At 45.3% G+C, this 19,546-nt stretch overlaps 1 protein-coding gene across 33 annotated transcripts in view; it reads left to right on the top strand.

Annotated features, from left to right (window-relative positions):
* MAP4K4 (mitogen-activated protein kinase kinase kinase kinase 4) overlaps nt 1-14,166 on the top strand; it is a 170,622-nt gene extending 156,456 nt beyond the window's left edge. For 19 of the 33 annotated variants that reach the window (XM_059943095.1, XM_059943074.1, XM_059943087.1 and 16 more), the window contains 7 exons: nt 3,260-3,403; nt 6,186-6,320; nt 8,616-8,716; nt 10,154-10,303; nt 10,900-11,059; nt 11,818-11,957; nt 13,535-14,166. In XM_059943095.1, coding sequence (XP_059799078.1) covers nt 3,260-3,403; nt 6,186-6,320; nt 8,616-8,716; nt 10,154-10,303; nt 10,900-11,059; nt 11,818-11,957; nt 13,535-13,618 — 914 coding nt within the window. In that variant the 3' untranslated portion in view covers nt 13,619-14,166. Of the gene's footprint in view, nt 1-3,259; nt 3,404-6,185; nt 6,321-8,615; nt 8,717-10,153; nt 10,328-10,899; nt 11,060-11,817; nt 11,958-13,534 lie in introns of all 33 variants that reach the window. The other 14 variants (XM_059943100.1, XM_059943084.1, XM_059943072.1 and 11 more) reach the window with 1 other exon arrangement.
* Nucleotides 14,167-19,546: the final 5,380 nt, after the last annotated feature.

The following is a 19,546-nucleotide window of genomic DNA, read 5'->3' as shown; positions in this document are numbered from 1 at the left end:
GATGGAAGCAGCCACGAGGGCCTCGGGGTTCACCTGCTGAACCTCGAGATGGTCCTCCCTCCTGTCGTTCCGGAAGGGCCCGTAACTTGATAGACTGCCCTCCTCATCCGCCTCCTGGGCTTCGGTCTGTCCTGGCTTCCTTTGCCCCTTCCTTGAGCCCCCACCCCCGCTCCCCCGAGGGCTTGGGAAGAGCCGTCTCTGCCCATTGCAGGCACAGTTTTCTTCATATTAAAGACCTTCTTGGGGGTGTTGATATCATCAAAATGATTACATTATGTTCAGCGTAGAAGTAATGTTAAATATGTTAGTTCTTTCCAAATTGGCAAAGTAATTTGTGCCTAGGATGTTTGCCCTTGGTAGCAGTGTCACACTTAATTTACAGTCCTCTAATGTCCTGCGAAGTGCTGGGCCCCATTCTGTGTGCCATTATCTGATTTTTTTTTTTAAACTAAAATCCTTCTTTTTCCTAATTAACTTCTTCACTACCTCTGAGAAAAATAGGTGACTCTCTCAAGCCTGTGTCTTTTAAAATGCAGTAGAACTCTCTGTTTCATCATGTTAAGAGAGAGGGAGGTGACTTAAAATAGGTGACTTCTATATCCGAGTGTGTTTGAGTTGCCCCGTGTCTGGGTCACATCACTGGTGGATTTCCTTAAATTGCTTGGGATAGCTGTCATGAGTTACCTTTTAAGTGAAGTTAAAAATAAGTCTCTCGAAGACACAGACCCAGAAAAGTTAAAGCATGTGCTATGAGAGCTGTCCCCCGACAAGAGGGGGAGGTTCAGAGGAGGCTGCAGTGCTCTTGAGGTGGTGGAATGGACGCATTTGTGTCTTGCTGACCCGCGTCAGGGTAGTGTTTCGTGTACCTTCCTAGAAAACGCTAGCAGTGAACATCCTTCATCGTACTGAACTGACTTTTGTTTTGTAAATTACTGCATATTTATTTAATTTTTTAGTAAGGCCATTTCTCCTTATTTACAGCCAGAATTATTTTAACACATCTTTTGGATGTGATAGTTTCCATTCTTCTGATCATGAAGAATTGTGTGCACTTACTTTGCTGCTTTGACTGCAGTGTAATGGATCGTAGAATTGAAAGGAAATTTTAAATCACATGTTACAGAGCTCTTAGCCATTTCTTCCATCACCCTGCACCAGATTCCTGTGGATACAATTGCAATTCCTAGCCCTGCTTACCTTTGAACAATTAAATTGTAAGGTTAAAAAAAAGTACATTTATAAAAAAAATTGGTGCAGCATGCCACAGTTTTTTTTCATAGGCCCGTAATTTCCAAGGTTTGCTATTTTCCAGTGACTGTCTGTATTCTTTTGACTGCTAGCGCTCAGTTATTTTACAAAATGACACAGTTCTTGGAAATACATACTGGAGAATTGGAAAATATGGTAAGTGCTAAAATAGCTACAATTTTTGTGTATATGAAGATTGTTTTCAGCTCTTTTGAATCTTTATTCTTTCTTGCTGTAAACTCTTGATGGAGGTGTGAGTGGTGTTTGTTTTTGGAAACCACAAATAATAGATTTCACAATGCTCGTCGTATTTGGTGTAGTTATTACACATTTGGCTAGTTGACGGAGAATTTTTTTAGCTTCTCAATATGGAAGATCGACCAGGAAAATGTTGAAATACTGTATGAACGGGGACCTTCGGAATGAACTCCTTGGCTGTCAGCTTAAGCTGGACAGCAGTTTAGCTTGCAGCGTACAGCGCTTCAGCGTGTTGGTAACCGCCCCCTTGTGTGCCTGGCACTCTGCTAGTTGCTAACGTAGCGGTGATGTGAGTACCTGTGTAAATGCCGGGTTCCCCGCTGTCCCCCAGGACCCAAAAGGTGTTTCTGGTTTCCTCAGGTAGATGCTGTCCTCCTGGTGCTAGGGTCCCCCCCACTCAATACCAGATAGGCATGGAGCTGAGGGGGGTGGGGAGGGTGTTTTCCCGTTGCCTTCACAATTGTTCTCTTGAAGTTTTCTGGGAAAGCGTGTGTGTGTGTGTGTGTGTGTGTGTGTGTGTGTGTCCGTCCGAATAAATATGGATGACGTGGTTCAAGAAGTACATGCTGTTCTCCCCTGTCATTCCATCTGCCTGAAAATACTGATGGGGCGATTACTTTGTAAAAGCGCACATACTTCGTTCCTTCCCTCAGCGAGTTTATGATCCAGTTTAGGGGCTCAGTGCAAACATAGATGTGCCCAATCCCCTAGGAGTACAAGGTGCTCTGTGCTGCAAGTTACCAAGTTAGTTTAGGCAACCAAGGTTATAGACCAAGGAAGTCAGTGTAATTGGGGAAGAAAGTGAATGATGAAGTCGGCTTGAGGGGCAGAGGGTTCTGAATGCTGGATGGAGGCTTTTGTACCCCCTCGGAGAGAGAGTGAGCCGTGTGGCCCGATGAGTGTTGCGGGAAGGTTCGGGCTGTTTGCGGTACAGTCGCAAGAAAGTGGAGGGAGGGGGTCGCAGCAGCCTCACCTCAGGCCTCTACCCGTCCGCGGTGTGAGGCCGCCAGAGCAGAGCGGGGAGAGCAGAGGAACGGGAACGTGAGGGGGGTCTTCTCGGGCGGGGTCAGCCTGGCCGGCTTCATGGAGCAGCTGTGCTGGCCCAGGTGCTGCTCATAGAAACGGCAGGGCTCGAGAGGCTGGTCTCGGTAGGACTTCAAGTGGACGGACGAGCTGGGAGTTGGGGGTGGAATCAGGAGTTTCTGGTTGTGGGGGCCTGCTCCAGCAGACAGACAGACAGAAAGACAGCAAGGGAGACGCCCGCGCTTAGGAAGCAGAGAAGGTGCGTGGAGACCAGGGGGAGAACCGACGAGCCTGGAGAGGGTGGAGCCTGGAGAGGGTGGAGCCGGGATGGGCCCGCGGCCGGGAGGCACGCCCCGCCCCCAGCCTGCGCACGCGCACTGCTGGTGAGAAACCGCGGGAGCGAGGACCGAATGCTGCTGTTCGTTTCTCAAGGATGACGGAGGGTGGTCTTTAAGAAAACCTTAAACTGAGTGATAGACGCCGGAGCAGTCACAAACTGTTAAGGGCTAAGGGGGCTGTGTATGGCTCGTTCTAGAAGTTTGCCCGTGAAAAGACAGGTGAAGGAAACAGGCGGGGATCGTGACGTCAGACGAAGGTTTTTAAGCTCTCTTGTTTGTGGGTGGCTTGAGGAAACCACTCTTTTCCAGATAGGCTTTGCTATCATAGCTCCATACAAGGCTGTTTGTCAAGCACAGTGTAAAATTGTGGGCTTTCTGTGTCCTTGAAATAGGAGTGAACTTGTTGGTGGGTACAGAGAGTGGCCTGATGCTGCTGGACAGAAGTGGCCAAGGGAAGGTGTATCCTCTGATCAACAGAAGACGATTTCAACAGATGGACGTCCTGGAAGGCTTGAATGTCTTGGTGACAATATCTGGTAAGCGTGTGTTCGGGGAAAGCAGGCCCCCAGCACTGTTTAAAAACGTGGTAGTTGCTGGCACAGAACTTGAGTGAGTTCCTTTTCTGAAGTAATAGCTAAATGACCTAGAGCCGTAGCGTGATTTTACAGTAACGTGATAGGAAAATGTATTCAGCCGGGGCCCACGTGTACACATTGGCCTGGGGCTCTGCTGAGCGGCGCGGGGGAGCCCAGGAGCCTGCACTTCGTACGTCACGCTGCCCGCCACCCTGCCGCCGCCCTCTGCGGCCTGTCCCGCTCTGAGTGTGGGCTTATGTCCACTCCCTCCCACAGGGCTCTTTCGTGCACAAGGAACTGTTCTTTGCCATTGGTGGTAAAAGTATCGTGGGTTTTTTTTAATGTCAGTCAACACTTACTGTAAGTGTCTTTTTAGAAGAGCATTTTTCTTAGTATAAATTATATGTGTTCATTGTAGAAAGTAAGAAACTACTGCAGAAAAGCAAATGGGAGAAATAAATAGTAAAATCATCCAAAGATAACATCAGTTAACTTCAGTTTTTAATTTCCAGTCTTTTAAGCATACACACACTCAGAATACACACTTAGGGGGGAAAATCTCCATAAAAATAGTTATGCAACATTTCAAACATTGAGAGAATAATATGACACCCATATACTGAGGAAATAGTTTTTAACAGATGTTAGAATACACTGCCGTGCATACGTTTGGCGTCTACTTGCCCTTGGTAACCACTGTCCTGAAGTTTAAGTGTATCCCGTCCTTTCTTGTTTGTCCAAACCTTGTAGGCTACTCTCCCTGTCCCTGAACGTTCCTTCATGGTACCCATTCTGCACGGCTACAGGATGTTTCTTTGCATAGATGTACTATAGTTTGTTTACTAGTTTTCTGTTGTTAGTCTTTCCATTTATTCCTTTTTTTCCCTCTCATGTAAACATTTTTCACAAGTATCTTTGCAGCTCACTTAACCATCGGGCATATGAATCCATGTTGCCTAGATCATAATCTCCTAATAATTTGTGTTTTTGCTGGGGTCAAAGAGTATGTAGAAGTGTAAGACCTTGTCCTCTGATAACCAGCAGTGATTTTGATTTAATTATCTGCTAACTCAAACTTTTTATATTTATTTATATGTAACAAATTTCTGGCAGTTATTTTAGTTTTCAGATAGGCTTTTGGTTTAAGTAAAGATGTTCATTGAAATGCAAAAATTTCACCATCCATCTCATACTTAAATGAGAAAACAACCATTTAAAACTTGAGCTTTAAAAAGTGATGGAAAATAGGTTTTAGAATTGTAGGAAAAATAAATCAGCTAAAAAATGGTTTAAACTTCATTTTGTGATCCAGTGAGCAAGATGATTCATGGAGATCAGTAATCAACTGATACCATTTTTTTGGTCTACTTTTCTGTATTCTTTTCCTCTTTATAGCTTTCATTGGTTTTCAAAATCATAAAACTAATTAATACATGTCAGTTGTAGGCAACTTCGAAAACAGAAAAAAACTTCGGAAGAATAAAATAAAATGTAACTCCCATCTCAGAGATACCTCTTGTTAACATTTTATTGTATTTCCCCCTCCTCGTTTCTGTAAATATATCTCATAGTGTGGGAATAAAACACTGTATATAAAACGATGTCGTCTTTGTTTCACTTAATATATTATTTTCCCACATTCACAAATTCTTCAAAACTTAAGAAGATTGTGTTGAAGTATAAGGCATGACACAGAAAGTGCACAGACGTATAAATGGTGTACAGCTCCGTGAAGAGTCACAGTTAGAACCCATCCGTGTAGCCCCCCACCCTGGGACGAGGGGAGCCATCCCAGCCCCCCGGTGGCTCCCCTGCTCTGCCCCTCCTCCCCAGAGGGAAGCCCTGTCCTGACTTTGAACACCTTAGAACATGCTAGAAACTCTTTTGTGTCTGGCTCTTTTCCTAGAGCAGTTTTACGTTTACGCAGAAATTAAACGAAGTATAGACAGTCCCCATATTGGCCCTCTCCTGTTTCCCCTATTCTCTCGCATTAATGCACATTTGTTACAGCGGATGAACCAATATTAATACTTCAGCTAACAGGTTAGCTGAAGTCCACAGTTTGCATTAGCGTTCTCTCTGTGTGTGTGTGCTCTGGGTTCGACACACGCATAATTTTATCCACCGTTACAGCATCGTACAGACTAGTTTCACTGCCCTAAAAATCCTCTGGTGCTGCACCTACTCCTCCCTCCCTCAAAGCCCCTGGCAACAGCTGGTCTTTTTTTTACTGTCTCGATATTGCCTTTTCCAGAATGTCATAGGTGGGCTTATGCAGTCTGTAGCCTTTTCAGACTGTTGAGAGCAAGTACCTTTTTATGAATCTATGTGATAACATTTTTTGTCTGTTCTAGGTGCTTGCTCAATACTTCTGCTAGGTTACCTCTCTTCTAATTGATTTATAGGAGTTATTTACGTGTTCTGGGTGTGAGTATTCTGTTAGCTCTGTAAGTTGTGCCCATCTCCAGTTTATGGCTTACCTTTTGCTGGATTCAAGTCCCCGAGTTGGGTGATCTCTGAAACCCTTTTGTGCTCTCAAATGGGAAATAATAGTTACACTAGAGGGTTTTGAGAATCAGATGACATAATAGCTTGAATTGAGTTTCTAGTGAAACTGATACACAATGGTTCCCTCGGGGGATGATATTTATTGTTTATTGCAGTTTCTTTTGGTTACTATTGTTGTTAATGATGATATCTACTTTTGAGTATGCATGTAAAGTACTTATATTTGTTTTGCTAGGCAAAAAGGATAAGTTACGTGTCTACTATTTGTCCTGGTTAAGAAATAAAATACTTCACAATGATCCAGAAGTTGAGAAGAAGCAGGGCTGGACGACCGTGGGAGATTTGGAAGGATGCGTACACTATAAAGTTGGTAAGTTCCACGACGGGCGTAAGGGTTTTGTTTTTCCAAGGTTTAATTAATCTTCCATTTAAGATCCATGTGTTTTTGAAGCTTTTAGTAATGAACTTGTCGCGGAGACTTGTAACTCATTTCTGTATCAGGATGTTTCTGAGGCACCTTCTAATCCTGAGGCCTGCAGGCCTGCAGTTAATCTTAACTCTGGCTGTCCGTGCCCTCTGTCCTGAGCCTCTTCTCACCCTTTCCTTGGACAGTCCACACTCTCTCTGTAAGATGTGGCTCACATCTTGCAGAGAAGAAGGACGCGTTGCCAGAGGAGAGAGAGCCGATTTGGACTCCTCCTTTGCGCTGTAGGCTTGTCCTCACTTGGAGGACTCTGGGTCCTTGGCAGTCACTGATTGAACGTTTGAGAGTTTGCCCAAGTAGCTGTGGCCTGTCGGTTTGAATTAAATGCGCTGTACAGAGCTACTCTGCTCATCACTAAGAAACGAATCTTGCTGGCCAGTCAGTGTTTCATGGCAACCGTTTTGTTCTTTTCTCCTCAGCATGCCTACCGTGCTTCTTGTGAAATCTCACAAGAACAAAACCAAAATAAGTTTTTTCGTGTTGGGGAAAAAAATCAAAATATAGGTACTAATGTTGGAAATAAAGGGGAAATCATGGAGCTTAGCCCAGTTACAGTTTTATGGGCGAGATGATGTGTTCTAATTAAATTTGAAACGGGAGGTTGAGAAGGTTAGCAAATGGTATAAGTCTTAAGTATACAGAGACTGTATACTTAAGACTGAGTAACCTAAGGGGTGTATTGAATGTTGATTTCTGCTTGTGTGTTTTCTTTTCTGCTGTGTTTATGAAACTACATACTGTAGTCCGTGCCTCTGCTCCCAGGGACATTACAGTCCTTGGCGTTGTCGTCTGTTTATGTAACCTGTCCATGGCCCTCAGCTCGTTGGTTACTAATGAGTGCGGCTGCCACCCCGGTAGTGGACTGATTCTGAGTGATCCTGCAGGGTTCTGTCACCTCGGTATAGATTTCGGGATTAGGATTTTCTGTGTTGTGTTTTTATGTAATATTTTTATTTGTTGATATGTAACTGAAATCATCTAAGGCTAAATGTAATGAAATGGCTCATAACAGCTGAAATGTCCCTGAATAGATGGCCCTACAGGAGAGTGAGAGGCAGATGCGTTAAACTGAGCTGGGCTCAGAAGGCGGGGTGGGGGGGTGTTTAAATTTATATGTAAATTAATTAACATGAAATAAACTTTAAAATTTCTTTCTTCAGTGACATTAGTACATTCCAAGTGCCCAATAGCCCCATGTAACTTGTGGCTGCCATATCAACAGGGTGGACATAAAACCTTTCCGTCACAGAAAATTCTATCCCATCAGCACTGGTTTCGACAGCCTCTTAATCCTTTGTATCTTAATAGTCATGTGATTCGCTTGAATAGTGACAATATATGAAATAACAAGGAGAGTTATCAAGTTAACAAGCCATGTCTCATGGTCAAAGGCAGAGTGCTGTAGTTTAGAGAGCCCATGAAAACACCGGGAGTCTGCACCAGCCAGTAAGTCAGGTGTGGCCAGGGCCCCTCCGGGTATCTTCTCTAGGCAGAGCTGCTGGCTGTGAAGAGGACTGAAACAGCTGTGTAAAGGAGGCCTATATATATATATAAAGTTAAAGAGAGATTTTCTTTACTTTTGGTACACAACTTTAGCTAAAATCCTAGCAATTACTACTGTTTCTATAGCTCAGGAAGTGGTTTGAAATGATACTTGATCTTGTACACAGAAATAGATAGAATTCAAACTCAGTTGATGAGTATTTTGTTGTAGCGTTCTGTGTTCCTCCATCTGTAAGCCCCACGCAGGACTCAGGAAAGGCCACGTGGAAGATTTGACCTCTTGCTGGGATTTGGGACCCTCTTGTCTGATAAGTCACATCATTATCCTTTTGAACTAGTACTGAGCCCTCGAGGTGGTAGGGTGGAAAGGCTGACATTGTCCTTGATTATTAAGTACTTACAGCCTAAGAAGGTTAGGGACATCAGCAAAAGTGCTCGTCGATGGCAACCAGGGTATGGCGTTGAGTCCAACACAACACAGAGGAGGATGGGAACAGCCTGAATTGTACGTTAAAGAATCGGAAAAGTGAACCGCGAGGCTTGAGCTCTGGGCATTTTTCTCTTGTTGGTCTGGGCGGATCAGCAGGAGGCATATGTAGAGAGTTTGCAGAGGCCAGCTGAAAGAATTTACAGTCCCACGTCGATTCTGACCTGTGCTCCTCTTATTTGTTGTTGCAGTAAAGTATGAAAGAATCAAGTTTCTGGTCATTGCTTTGAAGAGTTCTGTGGAAGTCTATGCGTGGGCACCCAAGCCATATCACAAATTTATGGCCTTTAAGGTAACAACATCAAGTGCACTTAAAAGTAGCATCAGCCGTTTCACGCTGTGGCCGAGAGCCAGGGAATACGTCTAAAAACCCCGAATGGTTACAACTGATCATTTAAAAGCATGTGCTGATATTGGTATAACTTTATCATGAGAGAGGCCATTTCTAATGGAATAAGCTGAGCTATCGGCTTTCTAAGTCCTCGGAGTGCGAGAGAGGAGCGGAATGTTGGGCAGACACCTGGATTGAAAGGACACACTGACACCACCTCCATTTGAAAAGCAGACCTTGACCTTCCCCCTAAAGTCATGGACGTGTATAAAGATGTAGATGTTTATGTTTTTGACAGGTATCCAGCAATAGGCAGCTTTAAGGTATATCTATTCAGTAGAGGACTAATTAAAAATGAAGTTGCAGAAACTCTTGATGACACAAGGAATGCATTATTACACATTAAATAGAACAAGTATTAAAATATGTATAATATACCATTTTTTGTTCAAAGAAAAATACTGTAGAAAAATATTAGCAGTTATTTTTGTGGATATTTTTAATATTTCTTTTTTATACTTCTAGAGTTTGCACTAGATACAAATTTATAAAATTCTTAATCAAAAATGATATTACTATAACATTAGATATTATAAATCACTTAATAACATCATTTCTGATATTAGACAAAAAACCTTAAGCATTGTCCCCCCAGGGCTGTTTTAGTGCAGGGCAAGAAGTTAAGAATTTTGTATCCAAAAAGATTCTATTTACTTATGTTTTTAAATAGTTTTGACATATTTTATTAAGGGTAGGCTTCCATTATTTGGAAAATTGACATATTTAGGTTGCTTATTCCTTGATTCCCCAGTAAAGCAGTATAAATGGGGTTATCATATTTGCTTTAAAAAATAAATAAAGCCACATATTATTGACTAAAAGCTGTTGATTGTATAGTTACAATTATCTTCTGAGATCTGGTCTTAATTACCTTCATGTACCAGGTACCAGGAACTGTACTAGTTGCTTTTATAAATAAATACCTTGTTTCAAATCTGCCTTAAGAGCTATAGGTGTTGACGTTAATGAAAAACTGAGGCCACCCAGGCTGTTACGGTACATGGTAGCCTCTCATTAGCTTTATCACTCTAGCTGGAAAATTAAAGTGGAGGTTTGAGTAGCTCAGCAGAGACTGTGATGATCACACTGATAAAATTCTCATGTGTATCGTGCAGCAACTCTCTCTCCATTGTCTGCGTTGGAGTAGCTGGTGCTGACTGACAGATAAGAGCAAAATAACTTAAAGACTTATTGTACAGAGTAGTTTTGCTTACGGTTTTTGCCGGGGTGGTTCAGTAATTGAGTAACGGCGTGCCTGGGTCTGGCTCCTCCAGTTTGAACCATCAGAAGTAAGTTCTGCTTCGTCTCACAGCTGCTCTCTCCGTTGCTTCTTTGTAGTCGTTTGGAGATTTGGTGCATAAGCCATTACTGGTGGATCTCACTGTTGAGGAAGGCCAGAGGTTGAAAGTGATCTATGGATCCTGTGCTGGATTCCATGCTGTTGATGTGGATTCAGGATCAGTCTATGACATTTATCTACCAACACACGTAAGAAAGAACCCACACTCTATGGTTGGTTGACTGGCTTCATTTTATTTTGACTTTTTTCTTTACTCTGCTTAGTGAACTAACACAAGCAGGGATCCCTTGCTTTCCCTGTGCTGTGGGGGTGAGTATTTAAATGGCGCCCCTGTTCGGTAGCGCTCTGCTCCGAGCCAAGTGGAGACCCGCTCTCCTGGCTCTGAGGCCCTCCTGAAAAGCTCCTCACCCTGCTTTCACTAACACGGGAGGGTTGGGCAGCTGCTGGCAGGTCAGAACCTCCGTGGGTCGGGACTGGTTAGAGGAACATAATTTATTAAATGGAGCCCCCAATCCAAATATGTTCCAGGGGCTCAGAACACGTGAACCTAGTAGATTATAGGACCTATCAAAGGTGGACTTTCAGATATATATATATATATATATATATATATATATATATATATATATGTATATCACATGGGTTTTCCACAGTGTTATCCAATGCTGTGTTTGTCACCAGGAATCTGAACCAGTGCATTCCCCAAGACATTCTTATCGAGCCCTTTTGCAGGGATGGAAGTAGCCACAAACGTGCTTGCCTGTACTTTGTTCCTCTTCTCTAGATCCAGTGTAGCATCAAACCCCACGCAATCATCATTCTCCCCAACACGGATGGAATGGAGCTTCTGGTGTGCTATGAAGACGAAGGGGTCTATGTGAACACCTATGGAAGGATTACCAAGGATGTGGTTCTGCAGTGGGGAGAGATGCCAACGTCTGTAGGTGCGCGTCCCTGACAGGAAAAGGCCTTTCCTGAAGAGGCGTGTAGTTTGCGTACTGATTTTACGTGTTCTTCAGACCCTTTGGCCACTTAACAGAGTGGCTGGCAGTAGATGGTGGAAAGTTAGATTGTAGACCGGGACACACGTAATAGTCTTATGTTAGGACAAAATCCAAGTAATTATTTTTTAAGACTCTGTCGTTCACAGTCCTTCATTTAATCTTTAAGACAGCCAGGGGAAGTAGGGCAGGTGTAGCTGTTGACTGATGTGTGGGAAGTGAGGGGAGACAGAAGGGTAAGTGATCGCTCTTGCCATTCCGTGGCCCAGCCGCAGTCGACACTTGGCCTCCTGACCGTCCCTGTGCGTTCAGCAGCGAAGGCTGACCTCTGGAACCCTCATGGCTCCAAGTTTATATCCCCAAACTGTTTTGGTTTAATTGCAGTCACTGGTTCTGTCCACTTGGCTTTCCTTCTCGCTGCCTCCCTGGTAACTAGTGTGATGAAAATACGAGCTAAGCTATGGGGTGGGGCGGGGGGCGGGTGATGCTCCGGCCTGAACTGCCTCAACTGTTGATTGAAAATACCGCCTCCCAGGATGGACCACGAGGGTGCACATGCAGAATTCCTTGCAAACAAAACCCCCAAATACTAGCTGTGTAGAGGGGTGGGGTGTGTGTGTGTGAGAGAGAGAGACCTGAGCAGTTTCTTTCCACGGCTGTTTCCTTACCTTTAACAACATGTGTTTTCTCCTCTCAAAAAGCATATATTCGATCCAATCAGACGATGGGCTGGGGAGAAAAGGCCATAGAGATCCGGTCTGTGGAGACCGGCCACTTGGATGGTGTGTTTATGCACAAAAGGGCTCAAAGACTGAAATTCTTATGTGAACGCAACGACAAGGTAACGGTTTCCTTAGAGATTCTTTTTAGTTGCTACTATCTTTTAGCAATGGTTTATTTTCCATGAAGTTTGGTGAAGCCTTTCCTTGGGGTTTTGATAGATTCTGAAATAAATTTATCAAGGAACTTTTCAGTAGTGACTTCTTAGGCCTGTTTATGGAGGTCAGGATATATTTTATTTTGTTTTTGTTGAGGGGGTGGAGATGTTTATCTCTGCAGAAATCATCCTATGTTGGGTTTTTGTTTTTTGTCTTTTGGGGTTTTTTTTCCCATTAGGTGGCCTGCCTCGGCTACGTTTGGTTTAGGGATAGAGAAGGTTAAAGCTACCAGTTTAGATGGATGGAATTCTTTTGAGATTAGAAGGAACCCTCGTGCAAATTTAAGTAACAGGGTAAAACTTCCTCTCCCCTGATACGTACCAGAAATACACCACTTGTTCATCTACCTTTTGAGTAGTGAAATAACTTCATTGTTTGTGTGGCATAAATGCCTAAGAGGGGAAATCATTTTATGCAGAAGTAGGTGTACTTCCTGCAGGTGAAAACCCAGGGCATCAAAGCCCCAGTTAAAACCTTTGCTTTTTTGAAACTGACCGCATCCTTGTCTTCTCTGGGATTGACTCCCTCCCTCCCCAAATCAGCCTTGGAGTGGAACAGACACTGGCCAATGGTGTTGACCCCTCTGACCTTTTCTAAGCCCAAATTTCTCTGTCTTCTGTCACTTGGATAAAAATATGTCTGACCACCTGGGGCAGCCCACTGCAGCCTTAGAAACATTTCCCCCTTTTGCTTCACGTTAAAATACATTAAAGCTCCTAGCAAGCAGACCTCAGGCTGACTTCTCAGACGAAGAGAGCGGTCACTTCTCCTTGTCAGCTGGGCCTCCTGCCCCGCCACGCGCTCTCCTACTCAAGAGCTGCATCACCACCAGCCCACTTCCTCCTGCAGTCCTCTAGCCCATTCGCCGGTGCACTTGACCTTTTTTTTCCTACATAATATCTCCTAAATCTTTTACCTTGAAAATCCATACAACCTCAGACCTAACCCAGGATTTTGCCAGCTTTCTGGCTTACACTTTCCTAAGTATGTTCAGTGGAGCCATAACCGTGATATTCTTTGAACTTCAGGCATTTAAATATTTTTATCATTCATGATGTCACATCCATCGGGGTTTATTAATAAAAGGCACAAAACTAAATTATATTACTTTGACTGTAGAGTCATATGAAATAACTAATACATCTCAGCTTCATTTTCTAAGAGAGAAAAACCAGGTGGCTGAGGAGCCTCCCATTGGCAACTGCACATTGAGTGTGCCAATCCCAGTTATCTTTCAGAAGGTATTAGCCGTGGAGGTGAACACAAATGGTCCCGTTCGGGAACACCGCCTTTGTTCCCCTGCGTTCTCACAATAGGGCAGGACGTACGAGGAGTCATCCGTCGGCTAAGGAGCCTTCCTGGTCAAGATGAAAACTGGCTCCTTCACAGACGAATGGACGTCATCCCAGATTTCCTTTGGGAGGGGCCCCTGGGGCTGTGGGACCAGGGTCCTGTTGACCCCTCCCCTCTCCTTCTACAGGTGTTCTTCGCCTCGGTCCGGTCCGGGGGCAGCAGCCAGGTGTACTTCATGACGCTGGGCAGGACCTCTCTTCTGAGCTGGTAGGAGTGGCGGGCGGGTATGCCGGCCCCGGAGTCATCGAGATGAGAACCTGGAATTCCTGGCAACTGGCGCTCGGAGCCGCCCGGGCCGCGCGGGCGGGGGTCTCCTCTCCCCTCCCGCCCGCTCTTACCAGTTCATCTCCACTCCCTTCTTGTCCTGTTCGAAATAAATCAAGGCTGCAACGCAGCTGGTGCTGTTGAGACTCTACCGTCAGGTGCTATCGGTGTTGGAATCAAGCATCAGGCAGAACGCAAACGCCTTCCCTCCAGCTCCAGAATTCCTCGTCTGTGACTCTGTCCCGGGGTGTCTGCAGGTGGAGAACAGACACGCCGGCGGGTGGTTAGAAGTGGGCACAGCGAGTGTAAAGTGTGCTCGGACGAGCAGGTCACTGAAGCCAAGAGCAGATTTAATATAGTAACATTAACAATGTATTTAATTGACATTTCTTTTTTGTAATGTGACCATATGTGGACAAAGAAGAAGGTGCAGGTTTAAGAAGTTAATATTTATAAAATGTGAAAGACACAGTTACTAGGATAACTTTTTTGTGGGTGGGGCTCGGGAGGTGGGGTGGGTGGGTTAGGGACCCATTTGGCATTTGGTTTCTTGGGAATTCTTTTTTTTTTTTTGGCCAAGAACTCAGTCATTTTCTGTGTACCAGGTTTTGCCTAAATCATGTGCAGATAATTCTTCAAAAAAAGAAAAAGAAAAAAAGAAAGAAAAGGTGTGCATTTGTATCCTGGCCAGAACCTTGTTGTGTGACAGTATTAGCACTGCCTCGGTCGAAGGTTTAATTTTTGTTTAAACCTAGAAGTGCAACAGCAGTTTCACCACGGTCTGCACTTGCGGAGGGAAAAAAAGTTTTTTTCAGCCACGTGTTTATTTTTTCGCCTACCTCATTGTTTTTAATGCATTAAGAGGTGGTTTAGTTTATATGTTTTTGGAGGAAAACATTAATGTTTAATTTAATCTTAATACCAAAACTATCCAATTGAAGTTTGACTGTTATTTCGTCACAGGTCTCAGTAGGCACAAGAGAAATTGTCCCTGAAGATGGGAAACAGCCACGAGGCTTGTCTCGCTGACGGGCGCGTCTGCTTTCTCAGTTGAGAGAGCAGATCGCGCTGTGTCCACCAGATTCACCCGTGGTGGTGGACCGGGCGGCCATCGCCCACAGCACGAGGGGCCTCAGTGTTCTCAAATCGGGGTTTGCAGACAGGTGGTCATATGGGGACAGCCCCACAAACTGTTAACAGTGTTGCAGGAACCTTTCCTTGGGGCCGGGGGTATTTCCCTTTTTCTAAAATATGCAATGCACTAAAACTATTTTAAGAATGTAGTTAATACTGCTCATTCATAAGATAGCACCTTCCTGTGTTTTGGGTGTGATATCAAAGCCCTGGCTTTTCTCGTTCTCTCCCTTGCTCTCCCGTTCTCTCTCTGTTTTTTAAACCAGTTTTACTTTATGAATATGTTCATGACATTTGTAATAAATGTCTTGGGTAATAATTGGTTTCATGGCTTCTGGTCACTCGCTTCCTCTGAGGTTGTTAATCAACTTGGTAAAGGAGCAGCGCTCGGCGCCATGGCTCTGCTGGCCGCCTTTCCTGTTGTCGAGTTCTGATGGGAATGTCGCGTCCACCAAACAAAAGCTCGGTGTTTCATAGGCTTACTCCTCCTCCGTGGTGAATTTTCTTTTATGACGTGTAAGTGGAGGTTTTCCTCCAACATCACTTGCACCTGTTTGCTGAGGCTTGGCCCGGCATTCGCGTCCCATTTGGCATCCATTTTGACTCGTCATTCTCTTCCTCCTGGGTCAGCATTTTTGCCGGAGGCTCTCCTATGAATTTCAAACCCTAGTGAAAAGTACATACACTCAAATGCAGAAACAACAGCTGGTCGCGTACACGCACCACGACAGGACCCACTGAGAAAACCTGCCTCCGTACTGGAAGGATAAGGCCAGGGAAACAGGTTTTCCGTGTGTGTGACTTTGGTGTAGCGCTGATGTCTAAGGCAGAAAGAGCTAGTTCTTTTCTACTAATTCATACTGAACATAGAGAAGATTGGGGAGTTAATCCCACCCTTGGAAGGGACTTCTGAGACAGGCCAGACTCTGTCACCACGGGACTGCAGTCACAATCAACATCACTGCTGGCGATTCCCTACTCGGTTTGGCTTTTGACCCAAGATGAAATGTGTCTCAGTGAACACGTGCACCAGGAGGAGAAAGGACCACGTGGCGGGGTCAGTTGTAGCCCCTCCCATGACTTTAGCGAAAGGTAAAAGTTGGGCAGGTGTCTTTGAAAAAATACTAAACTTCTGATACCGACATGGAAGATACAAAAAGGGATGAGGCCTCGTGGTCTGCGTCATCCGCAGACTTGAAGCTCAGTGTCTGTAAGTCAAGGGCCGTGACACGGACCACGCAAATGGTGTTCCATTGGAATTGCCGAGTACTGAGAACTTGACAAAAGCCACGATTCCCTCAGGGGCGATGGGCTCCGAGCTCAGGTCAGGGTGGGCCTGTCCTAGTTGGGCAGCACCTGGTGGTGTTGGAGTTGAATGTGATTGAATCCATCGCTGGGCTTAGCTGACCGAGGTCAGCCGGCCACTGGTCCCCTGGGTGGGTGCCTGCGGTGTGCTTTCCTCGGCCGTGATGTCCCTCCCTCCGTGGCCTCCCCGCCTAGTAGATCAGACTGTGTTGCTACAGCTTCAAGCAGGCGCCCGGTTAGGTTTCTCCATGAAAGATGGCAAGCTGTCGCAGTGTCTTTCTTCTAGAGAAAGGGATCTTTCTCCTTTAACAGGGTAGTGACTTCACAGAAGTGCCAAGATGGCAGAATCAACAGAAGAAGATGGTATTATGCCGATACCGTTAAATGTGGAACATGGAAAACTATGACAACCCTTCCAAACAAAATACCAATATGGCTCTAGGTTTAGTAGAAGCTTTAATGAGTGATACCTTTCCGTGTTTAAAGCAGAGTCTCTCTGTATCGGGCGCAGTGTTTTTACTTTTTCTCATGCCCATGTTGTGTTGAAGAAAATGTTTACAAAAAAACGGTTTTGTTACACTAATGTGCATCACGTATTTATGGTTTACTTTTAAGTGATCTTTTGTGGGTTATTTAGGCTTTTGTCTTAGTTGTCGTCCACTTACACGGTGATTCATAATCCCCAGTTTTGCCAATTATAAATTTGCTAAACAGTAATGCAAATGACAAGCTGCATTGTTTACTAATCAGAGCTGCAAAGCAGACTGGTGACAAGTACACACACAGCCTTCTTTTTTCAGTGCTAACTCGTCTTCTGTGTATTATGAAAATTACTGTTGCCCCTCTTCTCCCCTCTTTTGTCCTTAAATAAAGTAAAAATGACACCTATTTCACGTGGCATGAGTTTCAAATATATTCTCTTCCTTCCGAATGTTTCCTTCCTCTACGGATCCTCCTTCCCCCGTGCCACCCCTGGCCTGAGCGGGCGGCTCCTAGATCCTGCCATCTCCCTAACAGGGATGGCCCAGGGGCTCACCAGGCACAGGTTACGAAAGCAGCAAACATTTCTTCAAAGATCTTAGAATGAAATTGATGGGTGAGCTCTTGATCGCCGTGTTCCTGAAGCCAGAAACGGAGTAAGGCTCATTTTACACGCATGCTGTCTGTTCTGTAGCTAACAGGGTGATGAAAGGGACGCTTTCTCAAATTGGCGCATAAACATGACCTTAGGCCTGATCACTGGAGCTCCTTCAGTGCAAGGTCATCACAGCCCCGCCCACGGGTGTGCCCCATCGACCCCCATAGCCTGGCGGGAACGTTCCTCATTGGCTAGATGCCAGGTCACGCCGTGGGTGTCAGCACCCTGCCCGAGCCCCCTCCTCCGTTGCATGCGTTAGTCAACTAGCTCCTTTGTGCTTCGTACTAGAAACGCGTTCTTTCTCTAAGGTGAAAATAAACTCGTAAATACCTTGGCCCCCCCCAAGGAGCAAGTTAGTTCTCTTCCTACTTGTTTGTTGCAGCTGGTGTGGGTGACGGGGAGTAAACATCTGGTGACCCCGTCATTCATGGCCCCCGTTCCAACTTCGCTTCATCGGTGGAGGTTTCACTTACAGGAGGCCACCAGGGTCAAGTCAGCCCCTGTGAGGGGTGCCAGCCCGCTGATCTGGTGTCACGTTCAAGGGTGCGGCGACGTTGCTGCTTTATCTGCCTTCTGGGATTAAACAATGCCCATGCTTCATTTTAGGAGAAGTAGGTAGTGTGTCTTGTGAAGGAAAATGGCTAAGGAATTAAGTTGGGAACAATAGTTATTACATTTTCTTATGGGAGAAGTAACGTGCGTTCAGACGGGAGTCTCACACCCGGTCTGCCTCGCCCTTCACTATAAGATGATCTTGTCGTATCTGCGTTTCAGAATCTTCCTGGAACTCTTGCAGCTTTGCCTCTGCCTCTCCTCACTTCCCTGTGCTCATACTTCACCTCATTTATCCTCTCTGATACCCTGACGACAGCGCGGTGCTGTCTGGTTCAGTCTGTTTCTGTCTGAATACAGAGCGTGCATATGAGCTCAGATTGGTTCTAACTGCTCTGCTCCTCAGAGAATTTCCTGGTGGCTTGCTTCAGTAGCTTGAAATAAAAACCCTGATGTTAATCTAAGGATGAAACCAGCCCCCTGTGCAGCGTGGGGCTGGTGAGGAAGTGCACTAGGGAAGCCAGGCCCCGGGAGGGCTGTGAGCGTCTCACATGCTGGGCATGGGCCACCCGGGTCCCGTAACAGCAAAACCAGCCCCCCGGCTGCAACTTGGCTTCCTGTAAGAAGAGCGCAGTTCCTTGATGCTGAGTCTCATCTCCTAGTTTGCTTGGTTATGGGAAATTTGAATTTGATGGTCCAGCACAAAATGATACAAAATCATTGTTTTTATTTTGGTCTGAGTTGTGAAATTCTGGCAGCATGCCCCCCAGGAGTCTTGCAAAGGGATGATGTGGTACAGCTTGAGCAAAGCAATAGCGGCTCTTTCCTTGAGTGTGTTTGGAAGTCAGACGTAACAAACCTTGGAAAACAGTACTAAACTTTTCTACAATAAACGATATCAAATCCTGCCTTGATTCTTTTATTAACAGCTTTATTGAGATAAACCGTACCACACAATTCACCATTTAAAGTGTACAGACAGGGATTTCCCTGGCGGTCCAGTGGTTAAGACTTCGCCTTCCAATGCAGGGGGTGTGGGTTTGATCCCTGGTCTGGGAGCTAAGATCCCACATGCCTCGCGGCCAAAAAACCGAAGCGATATTGTAACAGATTCAATAAAGACTTTAAAATTGGTCCACATCAAAAAAAAAAATCTTAAAAAAATAAAAATAAAGTGTACGGACAATTTGGTGGCCTTTAGTCCTTCACAGCTGTGGCTACATCACCACAATCCATGTTTAAACATGTTATCACCCCAAGAAGACAGCCCACACCCCTTTGCCACTGTCCCTCAGTCCCCTCCCCTCCCATCCCCCTAAACTTCATGCAACCCCTCACCACTTTCTCTCGATGTGGACGTGCCTCTCCGAGACGTTCTGTGTCGGTGGAATCCTGCAGTGTGTGTCCTTTGTCAGTGGCCCCTTCGGTTTCACAGAGCGTCTGGAGGTTCATCCTGTTGTAGCATGTGCTTTGCTTCTTTCTCTGTGTCTTTATTCTTTGTTTCTTTCTGTCGACATCCTTGGTTCTTCATCTTTGACCCTGATGCCTTCAGCTCTAGGACGGACGGACCACGTTACTGCCAGCCAGCTGGGTCCCAGCCCCCAGTGAGAGCTGCAGGGTTAACCTTTCACCCCTTGGGGGAAGCAGCCTGACAAGCTGCCCGGAGATGGATTCCTGCTGCTGAGACGTACTTCCACTGCAAGCTCTTAGAAACCCAGAGATCCCTTCCCCGCGAGACGTTGATGC

The sequence above is a fragment of the Balaenoptera ricei genome, chromosome 13, assembly GCF_028023285.1.
Source record: "Balaenoptera ricei isolate mBalRic1 chromosome 13, mBalRic1.hap2, whole genome shotgun sequence".
Classification (NCBI taxonomy): Eukaryota; Metazoa; Chordata; class Mammalia; order Artiodactyla; family Balaenopteridae; genus Balaenoptera; species Balaenoptera ricei.
This window is presented reverse-complemented; position numbering and strand designations above follow the sequence as displayed.